The 15,930-nt window shown below is 41.3% G+C and overlaps 1 protein-coding gene across 2 annotated transcripts; it reads right to left on the bottom strand.

Moving 5' to 3' along the window:
* Positions 1–872: 872 nt before the first annotated feature.
* On the bottom strand, positions 873–13,497 carry LOC109933398 (heat shock protein beta-7-like). 2 transcript variants are annotated; one of them, XM_020532384.2, is made up of 3 exons: positions 13,225–13,497; positions 4,177–4,322; positions 873–1,101 (listed from the first exon to the last, which is right to left on the bottom strand). In XM_020532384.2, the coding sequence occupies exons 1-3, from the start codon at positions 13,418–13,420 to the stop codon at positions 916–918; spliced, it is 528 nt and encodes a 175-aa protein (XP_020387973.2). In that variant the 5' UTR covers positions 13,421–13,497; the 3' UTR covers positions 873–915. The 2 variants fall into 2 exon arrangements, 1 of the variants encoding a protein (XP_020387973.2); XR_007263574.1 differs by lacking the exon at positions 4,177–4,322 and having other exon boundaries at positions 992–1,101; positions 13,225–13,337.
* Between the last annotated feature and the right edge of the window lie 2,433 nt (positions 13,498–15,930).

The raw sequence follows: 15,930 nt of genomic DNA, 5'->3' as shown, positions 1-15,930 counted from the left end.
TGATGTCCACCTGGCTGAGCTCATTACAATCACTTTTCATCTTCACTTACTATAAGATGTAACACAGCCACCTTAGAAATGTGTCCTCATTTAGGAACTTGTTATTTCTTTCTAAGCTGAATTATGATTTCATTCATTTTTACTAAATTTATATTGGTTGAATATATTGCTATTAATATATTTTTCCTACATTGAGAATGGCCAATGTTAATCCATTCCTAATAAAATTGGCAAATCAGATTTCTCCACATCTGCCAGAAAATTAAACAGCCTCCAAACATGAAGTTATCTGTTAGTATGAGAACCAGAATCTTAGCACTTTTGGAAATCTACTTTCATTGCTGGGAAACACCAGTATCCAATTGCTGATAGATAGTGAACACACATCATAACGATAATAAAGCCTTTCTCTCCGTGCTCCATAAATTCAAAATACAATCAATACTGGTTCAAGGCAGGGACCTTATCCCATTACTATCAGGCTGCTGAATGATGATTTTCTGAGTATGATTTTGATCATTTTTCGCCACATTGATTTTAGATACGTTAAAAATAAATCTACAGTAGAGAAGGGATTTGAAATGAAATTGTGGAGTTTAACTTTTCTGATCATAAATGTAATTAGCAAAAGTCATAAACAGTACGCATCTTTCAGTGACAAAATAAATGACTTCCCTGCAACATTAGCAAAATTACAACAGTCAAAGTGCAATTAGCTTTTAGAATCCATTATTTTCTCCCACAGAAAAAATATATGCCTGTATCTATTGAATTGAGTACATATCCTTAGGAACATTGTGAAATTTCTAAAATAAAATCTGCGCAAAATTTGTATATGAACATTCGTCATTGTTTTAATTAATGTTGATGAGATAGCATGGTGAATAGAGTGCCACAAAGTCAAGGTATCTACATCTACAGCTTAACTTCACTTCTATAAACTGGCTGAGGTGATTCTGCTTGATTTAGTTGACTCCTCCTAATATTGATGATCAGAATGCCAACATCAGTCAGTGAACAGCTGACGGACATTGGGTCCATATCTTCAGGGAGCTGACTCTTATGAGTGAAAGTGTTTAGAATTGTTCCGTCTTCAGCCACCTTTAATCAAGAAAAACAAACAGCTTGTGAGATGACAGCCACAAACATTTCTTCTCGAAAACAAACAAGTTTATTTTAACAAATGATAATTTTATGTAATAATCATTAACGTTCATTCAGATGCTTTAAGTTTTTTTAGGATAATGTAGTAAACCTACATGAGAAGTAATGACTCTTATTGGTTCAAAGACAGTTTATCACTTGGCTTAGTGTGAAATTAACGTTGAACTGAATTGATTTTGAACCATTGATCATTGAAAAATGACATTTTTGTTGTGAAGGTACATTTTACTTTGTTCAGCCTTGTGTTGCAAGAATAATAATGCTTGGACACTACAAGTGCAGTCAATGGCGTATAGATGGATTAAATGAGTGAGCTAAAATTTGGCAGATGGATCAATGTCAGACAAAATAAGATCGACTTTGCTTTAATTTCTGTTTTTCTATTCTGTCTGCCAAAGCGCTGGATAAACTCAATAATCTGGTAGCTTCTGTTGAGGTAGAAATAAAACTAATATTTTGAATCCAATGCAAATCTTCTTCGAAGCTGAAGGGGGCTAGGAAAAGAAAAGTTTTTATGCTGTTGAAAAAAGAGTAAAAAGAGTGCTAATGGTAATAGCAACATGGATGAAAAGGAGAGGTTAATAGCAGAAACCAGGTGAGAGTAAAACCATGCAAATAAGACCTGGGAAGGGTGTAATCAAAATGGAGAACAGAGTTCATGGTCTGAAGTTGTTGAACTCATTGTTGAGTCCCAAAGGCTGTCGAGTGCTTTCCATCTACGTTCCTTCGGTTTCCTTCATAACACATTAGTCCACTCTTCTGTCACTCCAAACAACTCTTCAGTACCCATGACACCTTCCCATGCAGTCACAGAAGATATAACAGTTGCTCTTTTACCAGCTCATGATCCAAAGCCCCAAATGCACTTCCCAGGGATAGCAGCAATTTACTTGTATATCTTCCAATCTAGGCTGTTGTAGTTGCTGGTCACAATGCAATATCCTCTGCATTGGTGAAGCCAAAAGCAGACTGGCTGACTGAGGAACACCACACTCTATTCATGAGAATGATAGTTGCTTGTCATTTCAATATACCAACTTGTTTTCATGCTATCATTTCTGTCTTTACCAGTTATACTTAGGCCCCTTACAGTTTTCAGGACTCAACTTAGAATTCAACAACTTCTATCCTCCATTTTGAGTACACTTGCACTTCTTGAGCCACAATGAACCCCCATCACCCCCACTCTCACCCCAGTATCTTGTTTGCATATCTTTCTTTTCAACAGAACTGACATGTTTTCTGGTATTAACAGCTACTGTTCATCTACAGCCTTCTTGTGCCACCAATGGCACTACCTTTGCCTTTTGCTCAAAGCACACACAAACTGTTCCACTTGCTCATTCTTTAGGCCTCCCCACTTTTTGCAAAAGCATAATAGCTATCACTTTTCCAGCCTTCTTCACTTCCAAAGATTGAGCCATATTGGACTTGAAACATTAAGTTTGTTTCTCTACAGATGCTGCCAGACCTGGGTTTGGGTTTCTTTAGCATTTTGTCTTTATTTCGTATCTCCAGCATAAGCAGTACTTTGCTTTTATAGAAAACAAATATTATTTAAATGGAGAGGGAGTGCAGAGGATCTGAATGCCCTTAAACATAAATCACAAAATGTTAGCAGGCAAATACAATATTGACTGTCATTGCAAAATGAATGGAGCAGAAAAGTAGGGAAGCCTTGCTCCAATAGAACAGGGAATTGATAAGATTGCATCTCGAGCAGTGTACAGATCTGTCCTCCTAACTAGGTAGGGATATAACCTGCATTGGAAGCAGTTCAGAGAAGATTGAATAAGCTGAATCCTTCGGTACAGGTGTTGTCTTTTATGGAAAGCAGATTGGTCAATACTTAATGGAATTTAGAGGAACAAAAGATGGGAAGATTCTGAAGAGACTCCATCTCATAATGGAATTTAGGAATAGAGGAATGCTTTAAAAATAAGGCCCCCCATTTAAGAGAAAGAGGAAAAGGAAGAAGATGCTTGTTTTCTTTCAGAGAGTCATAATTGCTTTATCTGTGCTTTAAAATAACGCTACCTGCACACAGAGATCCCAGTCTGGAGTATCTTGGTCTGCAAATGGCTGCTTATGTAGAGTCCCTAAGATTTCTTGCCCTTTATCCCTAAGGTTCTTCAGCTCCTCATATGCTGTGACATTTTATTTATGTAGTAGGTAATTATCAAGTGCAGCTCTCTAGTCTAAGATCTCTCTCTTCACATATTCATTCTAGATTGGTGTCTTCTTTGTACTGTGTCAGATGATCAATATATCCTCATGGTTTACATGAATCTCATTATACCACCATTGGTCTTTGGAATGCCCTTCCACAGAAACCAATAGAAGCAGGTTATTAAATATATTGAAAGGCTAAGTTCGAGGTTTGTAGTCACCAAGGAAATAAGGAGTTATGGAAGGGGGGAGGTGGATGGAAAGTGGAGGTGAGGCTTTGCAGTGCAAGCTCAATGGACTGACTGGCCTACATGGGCTCCTATTATGGTGAAGTTTCATCAGCTGTGAATATTTACAAACACCAACTTCAGGACATCAAAGTCCAAATCATAAGCATTGCAGTTTTTACTCTTTCTCTACTTCTCATGAAGAGTTGGCTACATAAATTTCATTTGTCGTGCATTTTGTAAGCCCTTCATTTCAGTGTTCCAGTCATAAGTAGGCATCTTTCAGTTCACTCTTTCTAATTTGTGACATGCATAGAGTCTTTATCCTGCAGATTGTACTGCTGCTAGTTTTGTTCTTTTATCTACCATAAATGCAAATAAAGTTCTACATTTAAAAGGTATGTTTTCTGATACCATGCAAAAATAGTCTGTTGATTGCATATGTAAACAAATAGGTTTTTCTTCCTCATGTGAACTGTTATTTTTAAAAGTTTACTTTTAAAATTTAGACATGCATATCCATATGTAGCTACATACAAATCTATAAATACATACAAAAACGTATGACTTGTGCAAGCTTAATTAGGAGAATGCAAAAAAGTGTAATCATTTGGACCTTTTCTGCTTTGATGACAACGTGGTAATTGTACATTGTAACAATAACTTCTTCCGGGTCAAACTGACTGACATCAGCTGTAACTTGATAAATATCTCCAACAGTTCTGACATTGCCAAGACTTCCTGGACGACCAGATACTGGAGCTGTAGTGTTTTAAAAAATAGTGAAATGCAAAGAGGGAAAGGGAAGAATGAAATACCAAATATTCTGGAAATACTCAGCAGGTCTGGCAGCATCTGTGGAAAGAGAAAGAAGAGTTAACAGAGTGAATTTTCTTGGCCTAGTTACTAACAGATGGGACTTATGCCACAAAAAAAAGTTGCCCCACAGAGTATTCAAGCATCTGATGTAATCACAGTCATGGAGTCAAACCTTTAATAGATAGTGTCACAAACACCATCATTACTACCCCTGGTATGTCCTGCCCCACTTGCAGGACAGACTCAGCAACAAGGAATGGTGCATTGGTATAAAGTCAGGCAGGAGATCTCAATGTTTCACAGCATCAGGTCAAACATGGAGCAGAAAACCTGCTGCTGATTGCCACACAGCATCCTCCCTCAGCAGCTGAATCAGTGCTGCATGTTGAACAAGGATGGCAAGGGCAAAGAAAGAATTCTGGCCACGAGAATTCAATGTTTATCACCAAGAATGGGGCTCAGAACACTACTACTGACTTAGTTGGTTAATCCTACAGGACATGTGTTCCCCACTGAGCCTACAGCAAGTGCTGCAGAAACCAACACTCTCACCCTCACCGGAATCAGATTCACCAGAGAAGAGGAGAAGAACAAACAGCTCCCATTCCTGGACGTCATGGTAGAGCGCAGGACAAATGGAGAATTCCTAACAAAGGTACACAGGAAAGCCACACACACTGACCAAGTACTGAATTTCAAAAGCAACCACCCTAACACCCACAAACAAAGTTGTGTGAGAACATTATTTAAATAGGCAACAACACACTGCAACAGCACAGAGCTATGTTGAGAAGAAGAAGAATACCTCTTCCAGGTATTCAAAGACAATGGATACCCAAAAAACTGGGTCAGAAGATGCCTATTACACGAACGACACCAGGAAGATACTACACGCCCCAACACACTCACCACGCTACCTTACATCAGGAACACATCTGAACTGACCACAAGACTTCTACGACCACCGGGCATTAGAATAGCACACAAACCCACATCAACCCTAAAACAACTGCTCACTCGAACCAAAGACCCACCATCCACTATGGACAGGACCAATGTCATATACAAGATTCCCTGCAGAGACTGTGAGAAACACTACATCGGACAAACAGGACGGAAATTAACAACAAGGATACACGAACACCAACTGGCTACAAAAGACAATACTCACCAATACTCACTCATCTCTATCCACATGGATAAGGAGAACCACCAATTTGACTGGGACAACACCAAAATCCTGGGACAAGCAAAGCAGAGACAAGCATGGGAATTCCTAGAAGCCTGGTACTCCACGAAGAAAGTTATCAACAAACACATAGAGCTCGACCCCATATACATTCCACTGCGAAAGAAAACAGGGAGTGAGGTAACCCAGGTCAACAGACTCCAGAATTTAAATAACAGGCGGGAAAACACGACGCTTTATCAGATGCTGCACTGATGATGTTACCCAGCAGGGTAATGAAACGTCTGCGGAGAAACAACGAACCAGCTCAGCGAGCCAACCAACCACAACATCCACAACTGAAGCTACAAATCTACTGTAAAACGTTAGTTTTTTCTAATGCCTATGTTGGTGCCACATGGTCTATCCAGTTTTATTCCTTTTTAACTTTTCTGTTGTGGTTTTAATACAATGGATTGACCAGCAAGAACCAACCATTTTGCAGCAAGTCTGGAGTCACATGTAGGCCAGATTAGGCAAAGAGGGCAGATTTCCCTCCTAAAGGGCATTCTGACAATCAATGATAGTTTTATGGCGCCATTACAGAAGCCAACTTTCAATGTCATTTCTATTTGATTATGTAATCGAATATAAACTCCATGAGCCCCTGTGGTGCGTTTGAACCAGTGTTCCAAGGGGATGTTTCTACGCCCCGCATTTCTAATCCTATGACAGTACCAGTACATCACCATCTCTTGGCAAATATCTTGAGAAGGCTGAACAACTGGACAAGATTAGAGATTAATAGGGTACGGCCATGGAGGAATATGAAAACAAAGTCAACATGTTGCTTGACAGGGAGTCAATGCTTAGGAGAAAACACAGGAGTGATGTGTTAAAAACTCTAGTGCTCATAGCTTATAGCATCCAGGTCACTGAATGTACAGCAATAGGAAGCTGGCCCTGAGGTGTCAATGAAATAGTCAATTCTACAGGTTCCAAAGGCCACAATGAGAGACTCAACAGCTTATGTTATAATTAAGACATGTTTTACATTTCTGGGAAATAATCTTGAGTAGTCTCTGACATTTTTGGAATTTTACGTAGACTAAACAATTTCATGCAGTATAAAATCTTCCAACAAATCACAACTTTCTACAGTCCAAGTGGAATTTTTCCCTCTATTGAATGTTGCGAAGAAAGATGGGAAAATAGTCAAAACAAAAAATGTCAATTATCAAGGCAGAGGAAAGTTTTCCCCTCAATCTTAAAAATGGCAACTGCAGAACCTTTCTACTGATTAACAATTATCTTATTTCCCTGAATTCACATCTTATTAAAGTTCAACTCACCTTATTTATACCCACTTCCAATTCTCTTCTCCTTCACTGTAAAACTAGGCAGCGCAAGTCCCTGAAACATGTAAAAAATCAGAGCAGGTAGCTGGTGCTGCAGCTCATTCGGTGTCACCATCATGCAAAGGATTCTTCACAAAAATGTCCCTCTGCATTCCATGGTCACGATCCTCCTCAATCATTTGTCAATGCAAGTCAGCATCGACGAACCACCAAACTCACCACTAAAGCTTGGGGCAGTTGTGGCCAAGACACAGTGGGGAAAGATTGCCATCTAAGGTCTTTCTGCTAAAGTATAATGAGGGTCCATTCAGTTCAGTCAAACTCTTGTTACCTCAAAATGAACATAGTTTCCTGCATAAGTGCCTTTGTTTTTGCAACTATAAAGAAGCTCTGAAAATGTCAAATTTCCAATGTTTTGTTTGTTTTCTCCACTCTGCAAGGACTGCACAGAACTGATTTACAACTTCTGTTGTCATTAAAAAACTCATCTATAAATACACAATATATATTTTTGAAATTAAAAAAAAAAACCAGACTCATTATATCATGCCTGCTTTTGATCAAACATTCATACCACTTCAGCCTTTGAGGACTTTACTTCGGACCTCAGGGACACCTATGACGTGCATGCTTCTGTTCGTCCATTTTGTGCAGAATCACATGCATCTGCACAGGATCCTGGCTCTTAGCTTTGTTAGCACTCCCTCTGTTTACTGCTTACTGTTTACTCTATGCTTCGCAGTGCTTTCTTAGCATATACTCACTGACTTTAGCACTGATTTGCAGGCTGCCTGTGACTCACATTGTTTTCACAGCACACAGGGTCGGTACTGCTCAGTTACAGGCTACCAGTCACTCCTCTCCGTAGAGCAGAGGGAGAGGTAGGTGGCTTGTGATGGCAGAGAGCACTGAACAGTCGATGGAGGAGGATATGTTGCTGTCCGGCAACCATGCTACATGAACAGAACACCTGCAGTAACGTGCCAACAGTTTGTGTGGCAAATAGATCACCATTTGCTTGAAGCACATGCAGTGTGAAAGTCAAAGAAGGTTGGGAGGGTGGCCTGGCCTTATTGGGATAAGGAGGTCTAGTATCAGTCAAGCCATCACATCAATCAAGTAGCTCTTCTGATTCCAGTTCAGGGATTTGGCCACGGTCAGTCTGACACTCCTACCAGAGTAAAGAGACGTGTGTACTTGCAGTCTGGGTTTGGGTCACTCCTGGAGTTTAGGTCAGGGGTCAGTCCATGGACACTTGTAGGAATTGGGCAGCTCAATTCTGGGCATGAGCTTCATTGCACTGTGTCACTGAGGGAATTGTGACATTGCTTGGAGGTGATTGGAGATAATAAGGTGGAACCTCAGTGAATGGGAGGGGACTGAATGTCCTCCACATTGGTCGAGAGGTGTAGAGCCAACAGGGCATGGGAATCTGCAAAGTCATGGACTCGGAGAAAAAGTAGGGTACATTGGTACATAATTAAAGAGATACAACAGAAACCAGGGGAGGCTGTTTGGTCTTTCATTGGAGACGAGATACAAGAACAGCAACATAGAAAGGAAACAGGAAGAAGTGATAGATGCAGGGGGAGGGGTTTTGTGGAATTTGTACATCACAGATAGAGCCTGCATGTCACTCTCATTGAAATGAAGTTGAAACTTTGCCACATCAGAACAAAACCTAACTGCACAGGAACTGCACTAAATGGCTGACAGCATGTGCAAAGTGAGCAAGTTCAATTACTGCTTTCTTATTCAGAGCCACATTAAAACTCTCGGCATTAGAGGCTCTTCTAGGGACACGTTATGCCTCCACTGATTCACTCATTTGGCTTTAATTTGCATTGTATCCACAGGTCACTCATTGTCCAGGAATGCATATTAAAATTTATGGCTTCAAGCACTTATGATCATTGCATTGTATGTTCTAATTGACTCCTTGTCTTGCCAGTGAACCAACTGTAATACGAACAACATACTTAAAAGCGGAAATTGAAGAACTCATTTCACAACCATATTCCATAACAAGCCCTGGAAGACAACACTTTGCAGTTGTCAGATTCATATGCTGAACTATATGTAAGTAAGGACATGGTCCGGTGATGCAGAAGGGAGCTCATTTATTTAGGGGTGAAGAGCGGGGAGCTATGACAGCTTACTCATAGAATTCCACTTGCAATGTTGCATGAAAACGTTGGGTGTGCAAGTTACGATTGGACAAGGTCATGTACCTCATAGCTCCTTAGCGGGGAATGTCAATGACTTGGTTGGGAAGGCTCCATGCCACAATGAAGGCAAAACATGAAGCTTCATTGTGACAGATGAGAGCACACAGGAGGTCCTTCAATAAAAATCACATTATGTTCCTGACATTCCACACAGATTAGCTAGTCATGGCTGGGGTCATTGTGGCCTTGGTGCAACTGTAAAGATAACATAGAAGGAGACAGTGATTATTACTTCATCAGCAAGAACCTCCTGCACAGTCTCCAGAAGGAGAAACAGCAGATGAAGATCATCCAAGCAGGTGGAGCTGTATGCTGTGACCCTAGATCTACAGGCCTCACTGTCATTTGCTCCAGCTATTTGAAAGACAATACAGGAACCATTAAGGCTGTTCCAGTCCATTTGTGTCACCTGCTGGATGAGGGCCAGAAAGACTGGGCGGCAATCCAATCCCAATAGCCATCAGGGTCACACCTCTCCTGAATTTTTGTTTCAAGGAGCAGCTAGGGACCTATACAGCATCTCACAAACCACAATCCGTGTATGCATCTAGGATGCCACTATTTTCTCAAAGCACAGCTATTCACATCCTTCCCCTGTGAAATGGAGAATGCAGTAGCCCAGGCAGTGGGATTCTCCACAATGTTAGCTTTCCCTAGGCACAGGGCATTAATGACCACACCCACATTGGAGATAGGGTGCTCTCCAAACAATCTGCAAAGTTCATCAACAGAAAAGGTTTCCCTTCCATCAAAGTTCTAATTATGTGGGGCCATCAAAACCAAACTGTGGAGGTCTGCTGGGTATCCTGGGAGACGCCATTAAGAATACACACTAGAAATTCAAAGGGTCCCTGAGTCTCTCCAAGGTTCTTGATCTGTGTAAGGATGTATACTGAGAGTCTAGTGTTACCCCTTCCAAAACATGCTACATGACACCTTTAAAAATCCCTCAGACTAAACACAAAGGTACAATGCTGCTTATGCTTCAACCAAGGCAATAGTGCAACAGACCATAGGCCTCTTTAAAATGAGGTTTTGATGTTAGGACCATCCTGGTAGATCCTTGCACTATAGCATGGGTTCCCACATTATTGTGGCATGCTGTGTCCTTCACAACTAGTTTATTTTATTCATTTGTGGGTCATGAAGATCGCTGGCTGGACCAGCATTTATTGCCTGTCCCTAGTTGCCCTTGAGAAGTTAATGGTGAACTGCTGCCTTGCAATGCTGCAGTCCACATGCTGTAGATTGACCCTATGATTCTATGATCGACAACGCCCTTAGGGAGAGAATTCCACGATTTTGACCCAGCGGCAGTGAAGGAACAGTGATATATTTCCAAGTCAGGGGAGGGTAAATGGCTTAGAGGGGAACTTGCAGGTGGTGGTGTTCCCATGTATCTGCAGCCCTTGTCCTTCCAGGTGGAAGTGGTTGGGGGTTTGCATAGGTGCTTTCTAAGGATCTAAGGAACTGAAGCCAACAAAGTGTGGGTGGGATGATTAGATGAGGATGAAGATAAGGCTCACACAGGTGTTACTCAATCATGTCCAACAGCAAAAAGTATAGACACTGTAGACTTTTTAAACAGTGTTAGTGAAGATATATTTACAAGATAAGAGGATATTTATGGTGATGTTTCCCCTATACCAACAATGTATCACTAGGTTTCTCCTTCTTCATCATCTGATGATGTCGAGGTGCTGGCCCACCTTCCATTGGCAGAGTGGAGGAAGCCTGTTCTGTGCTGGCCCAGGCCTTTTAAAGAATGTCCTACCCTGATACAAGCATGCCCTCCTCATCTCGAACTGCTGCAGGTTTTAGGATGCTGCCAGGGGAAAGGTGGGGGCTGGGCATCTCTGGAGTCTCCTGAGTGGCCTGCGTGTTACTCCTTTAGCCTGTGAGTATCTATTTGCACCTTGCTATCTCCCCAAAAGGAAGGGGAACCTAGGGTGAGGTTAAAGTCCATCGGCCCTCTTGCCTTGCCATTGATTCTGAGCATCTATGACTAGAGTCAGGGAGTGCAGGTCTGTATGTGTATCTGGAACACAGAATAGTGGACCTGTGTCTCCATGATGTTTGCCAACCTGTCCATGGAGACAGTCAGATGTACACATGCTGAGGCCAGCTCCAGACTGCTCCATCCTCTAATCTAGGTTACCGAATGCCTCAGACAAACCTACCTGATGTGCATTTTGATGGAACCATTAATGGTCAAGTCTGGGGGCTCACCTTGTACCAGAGGCTGGGCAGGTACCTGGTCTCCGGCAATCTTCAGAGTGTATCAGGGCCTGGGATGTTTCCTCCTCAATCCGGCTGCAGAGACATGTCAGTGACGTGTTCACCAGATTGTGCTCCCAAATCTAATTTCAAAAGTGTACACACCAAGGTGAAAGTCTTCGAGCTGGTGGTGTTGGTGGGGTTGGGGGTGGCGGTGGGGAGGTGGGGTGGTGCGGTGGGAGGTTGTCGGGGGTGAAAGTCTTGCTGATGCCTGCTTTGAGGGTTTAGTGGCTTCCTCCTCAGAGATAGAGGTGAAGTGGAGGATCTCTGGCACTGGCTCCTTTGCAGATCTTCACAGGGTGTTGCTGGTGCCAGTGCAGGAGAAGAGGGGCTGAAGCTTGTGTAGATGAATAATGAGTGAGAGAGAGTGCAACACAGCACAATGAAGCTGATTGGGCCATTGAGGTCCCTCTGTCACCATGAGTCGGTCTTGCTCTTCTCCAGCCAAATCCAGAACATTCTTTTTGTAGGCAGAAGGGAGCTCGATGGTGGTCACCCTACCCCCACTACTCTTGACCTGATCATGGGATTTATGAAATGAGACAAAGGGAGCGATTAAGTACCAAAAACAGAAATTGCTGGGAGAGCTCAGCAAGTCTGGCAGAGAAATCAAGAGGTAATATATCAGGTCGAGTGACCCTTCCTCAGAAGGGACTACATACACTGGAAGTGGATGGAAGAATAGTTCATGGTGATGCAGGAACAGGAGAGTTGGTGAGGTGTTTCCACTGACTGAGTAGGAAGCACAGAGAGCAGGCAGGGTCAGTAGTTTGGGAGGATGAGCTGGATGTGAATTCTTGAGTGAACATTATACCTGTAATAGTGAAAGTTGTAGTTCATGAGCTTTGCTGAGACGCATGTGCACTGGCAGCATTAGTGAGAGCTCTGGCCTTGTTGAGTGCAATATAGCAGTGAGAACATGTTACAGTTACCCTGCAGTTACAGAAGAATCTTGACCTTTATCTTGTGCTGCTAGGCATCCTACTTCATCCAGGACATAGCACTGACCAGGGAGCTGCTATTCGGGTTCAGGCTGGCTGGAACTCTTGGTGTAGCCTCATATGACAGTCAGCTTGAAAAGGACTGCCCTCCCTTCCCCCACCCCATGCACCAAGACCTTTAGATCCCTGTCTGTGAAGAGGACAACAAGCTTTGTTCCTCAATGTTGAAGCTCCAGCACCACAGTGTCAAGGGTGGGTGTGTGTGCTGCCCAGCTCTGAATATGGCACCAGGATCCTGCAGGGTGAAAGGTCCCACCAATGGCAATACTTCTGCTTCACCAACTATGCAATTCCTTGAGAAATGTGCTCAAGAAACCCATTGCAAAATTAAAGATCAAGCGTCGAAGACTGCTTGAGGAGAGCCACTGAGCAATGAAATTCCCCCAACCACATATCGACTGAAAATGGGAAAATTCCACCCATGGTTCCTTGATGCAATTTATTCCTGATATAATTTGAATTTACATAAAAACAGGAGCAGAAATAAATAATAAAATAATTATTTGCTGCAAAAAAACATTTCTCTTGATCATGGTTAAAACTGTTTATTTAAACATTACTTGACACGCTGTGAAATTTGAACAATTCTTTTTTGCCATTTGGTAAAAATTGGTAGTTAACATGCGTCCCTCCTATAGTAATGATATTTTAATAGATGTAACAATGGGAGGTAGAATTTATTTTAAATTAATAGATTCTTTAAAATTAAGTAGCTTTAATTCAATTGTGACAAAGTAAATGCCAGTGATCTGAAAATTTTACGATACCTCCAAAAGAAAAATCAAAGGACATTAGAAACATTAAAAGCTAAACCTGTGTATCCAAAGGACTCGTTCCGTGGTCTTGAGAAGTGTCCATTCCTGAAGGATGGAGATTTTTCCACTTCATCTTCAAATAAATTGCGTGCTGCATTTAGGTATTGGTCGAAGCAGGGATCACCCGAGGATTGTCGCCTGTAGTTGCTGTAAAGCTCAGATCTGAAAGTGGAGGAAGAACTAACAGATGACATAGTTTCTAAAGCAGTGTTACAAGTACAGAGTCCGAGTATGGATAGTCAGCAGGGATAGTAACACCAAGTTGCTCATGTACAATCCTTCGCATTCTGAAGCTTAAGAAGAAACACTCAATAGTAATTCTTCAGTCATTTCCATATATAGAAACTATTAATAGTCTCCAATACAAATAAGCATAAAGATACAAGTCAGTTATGATAACAAAGAAAAACGAATGGTGTTCATGGAATGCAAGATAGGACAGCTTTTTATGTTATCAGCAAAATGTTGTTGAAAGAACAGTCCACAAACATTTCAATAGAGGAACCATAATCAGAAACTGTTGATTTTTTTTTCCCAAAATAAATGTTGAGGGAAATGTTTACCCTCCAATTAGAATTTATATATTTTTGTGAGGGGTGGGGGTTTGTTGCAGAAGAAGAACTGGGAATATTGCTCAGTGTTGAAAGGAGTTGGGTATAAAAAGCTTCACAAGTACAAGTACATCATTATTACTGAAATTAAAGTATGAGATCACAATACAATCATAGCTAATGTGTATCGTAGCATCAAATAGCAGGACGTTCTGAGAAATTGTATGATATACAAATATTAAAAAAAGGAACAAGGCAGATGAGTAACAGAAATGTTTAAAATATAATAATGGATTGTGAGTGCTCATTATTTTTGTTTTGTAAATGCTTTCCTTCTAAGTTTTTGCAGCAAAATAAGTTGCATGTGAAGAAATAAAGTACTGAGATCTCTAATCAAATTGAGGTAACATTGGGTATGTGCAAATAAATGTCCAAGTTTTCTTCCACGCAGAATTCAACAACTGGAAATAATGACTCACTATTACCATACTATTTTGACAGGAGACTTACTGCACACTTTTGCACATGTGCTTTATCTCATTAACTCAACCAGACCAGAACCCTATACTAGAAGTGTACTTTTGTCACTAAGTGACAAATGTAAATGTACTATCCATCCGCTTGGTGTATTGATGTTGATACATTGTACATCCCAAAATAAATATTTCAATACTTTATCATTATTTCATAAGTGCATACTGATTTTACTTCTCTGTTGAATCTCCCTTGCTCATGTTGAGTCAGAGGTTTCTTTTTAAAACAAAAGAGGAATATTATGCCAAACAAAGTAACAGGGAGCTGATCATGTTGTTATCTCCCCATCCCCCACCTTTAAATCTTTATGTAAATGTGTTAAAAGGGGAAAAGCTTCAAAATCTGAAGGACAAAAGGACTTGGGAGCCCTAGTTCAGGATTCTCTTAAGGTAAACTTGCACATTCAGTTGGCAGTTAGGAAGGCAAGTTCAATGTTAGCGTTCATTTCAAGAGGGTGAGAATTCAGGAGCAGAAATGTACACCGAGGCTGTCAAAGGCTCTGGCCAGACCACATTTGAAATATTGAGAGTAGTTTTGGGCCCTGTACCTAAGGAAGGACATCCTAGCATTGGAGGGGGTCCAGAGGAGATTTACAAGAATGATCCTGGAAGTGAAGGGCTTTGTCATGAGGATTGGTTGTGGGCTGCGTGTCTGTATTTGGTGGAGTTTAGAAAGACGGGGGTGGGGGGGAGCTGGTGGTGGTGAGAATCTCATTGAAACTTACAAAACGCTGAGAGGCCTGGATAGAGTGGATGTGGAGAAGTTGTTTCCACTAGGAGAAGAGACTCGAACCCGAGAGCACAACCTCAGAGTGAAGGGACAACCCTTTGGAACGGAGATGATGACCCAAAGAGTGGTTAATCTATGGAATTCATTGCTGCAGAAAGCTGTGGAAGCCAAGTCATTGGGTGTACTTAAGACAAAGATAAATAGGTTCTTGATTAGTAAAGGGATGACCGGTTAAGGGGAGAAGGCAGAAGAATGAGCTTGAGAAACTTATCAGCCAACAAGAAGGAAGAACATATTTGAACCTATCCTCACCTGCCTGCCTGCTACAGATGCATCTGTCCATTACAGAAATCAACACACAGTCCTTGTGGAGACAATGTCTCCTCTTGACATAAAGGATATCCTCTATTGTGTTGTGTGGCACTATCACTAAACTAGATCTAGCAACTCAAGACAAGGGATCCATGAGATGCTGTGCACCATCAGCAGAATTGGATTCAATCATAACTTACAACCTAATGATCTCACATATCTCCACTCAACCATTAACGCTGAGCCAGTGGACCAAACCTGGTTCAATGCAGAGTACAGGTGGACATGCCAGGAGCATTAGGCATACCTAAAAGTGAAATCAAAAGCAGAAATTTCTGGATAAACTCAGCAGGTCTGGCAACGTCTGTTGAGAGAAAGCAGAGTTAATGTTTCAGTTCCACTAACCCTTCTTCAGAATTTCATACCTAAAATAGAGATGTCAACCTGGTGACAAAACAGCATACGCAGGCATTTGGCAGTCACTTTGTTACTCGGCATTTGCATGCCGACCATCTTTAGCAGCAAGTGATAGTCAAAACTAAGTAATTTCATGACTAATAGATCTTATCTTATCTTGA

The sequence above is a fragment of the Rhincodon typus genome, chromosome 13 (assembly GCF_021869965.1).
Source record: "Rhincodon typus isolate 14 chromosome 13, sRhiTyp1.1, whole genome shotgun sequence".
NCBI classification, from domain to species: Eukaryota; Metazoa; Chordata; class Chondrichthyes; order Orectolobiformes; family Rhincodontidae; genus Rhincodon; species Rhincodon typus.
The sequence above is the reverse complement of the archived record's forward strand: the minus strand, read 5'-3'. Positions and strand labels throughout refer to the sequence as shown.

Bases quoted from the DNA above. Each gene is read 5' to 3' on its own strand.
- LOC109933398 (XM_020532384.2), bottom strand. From the start codon at position 13,420: ATGTCATCTGTTAGTTCTTCCTCCACTTTCAGATCTGAGCTTTACAGC. The intron at 4,323-13,224 runs GTTTAGCTTTTA...AAAACACTACAG, and splicing joins CGAGTCCTTTGGATACACAG to CTCCAGTATCTGGTCGTCCA. The intron at 1,102-4,176 runs GTCCAAATGATT...TCTTGATTAAAG, and splicing joins TTGTCATCAAAGCAGAAAAG to GTGGCTGAAGACGGAACAAT.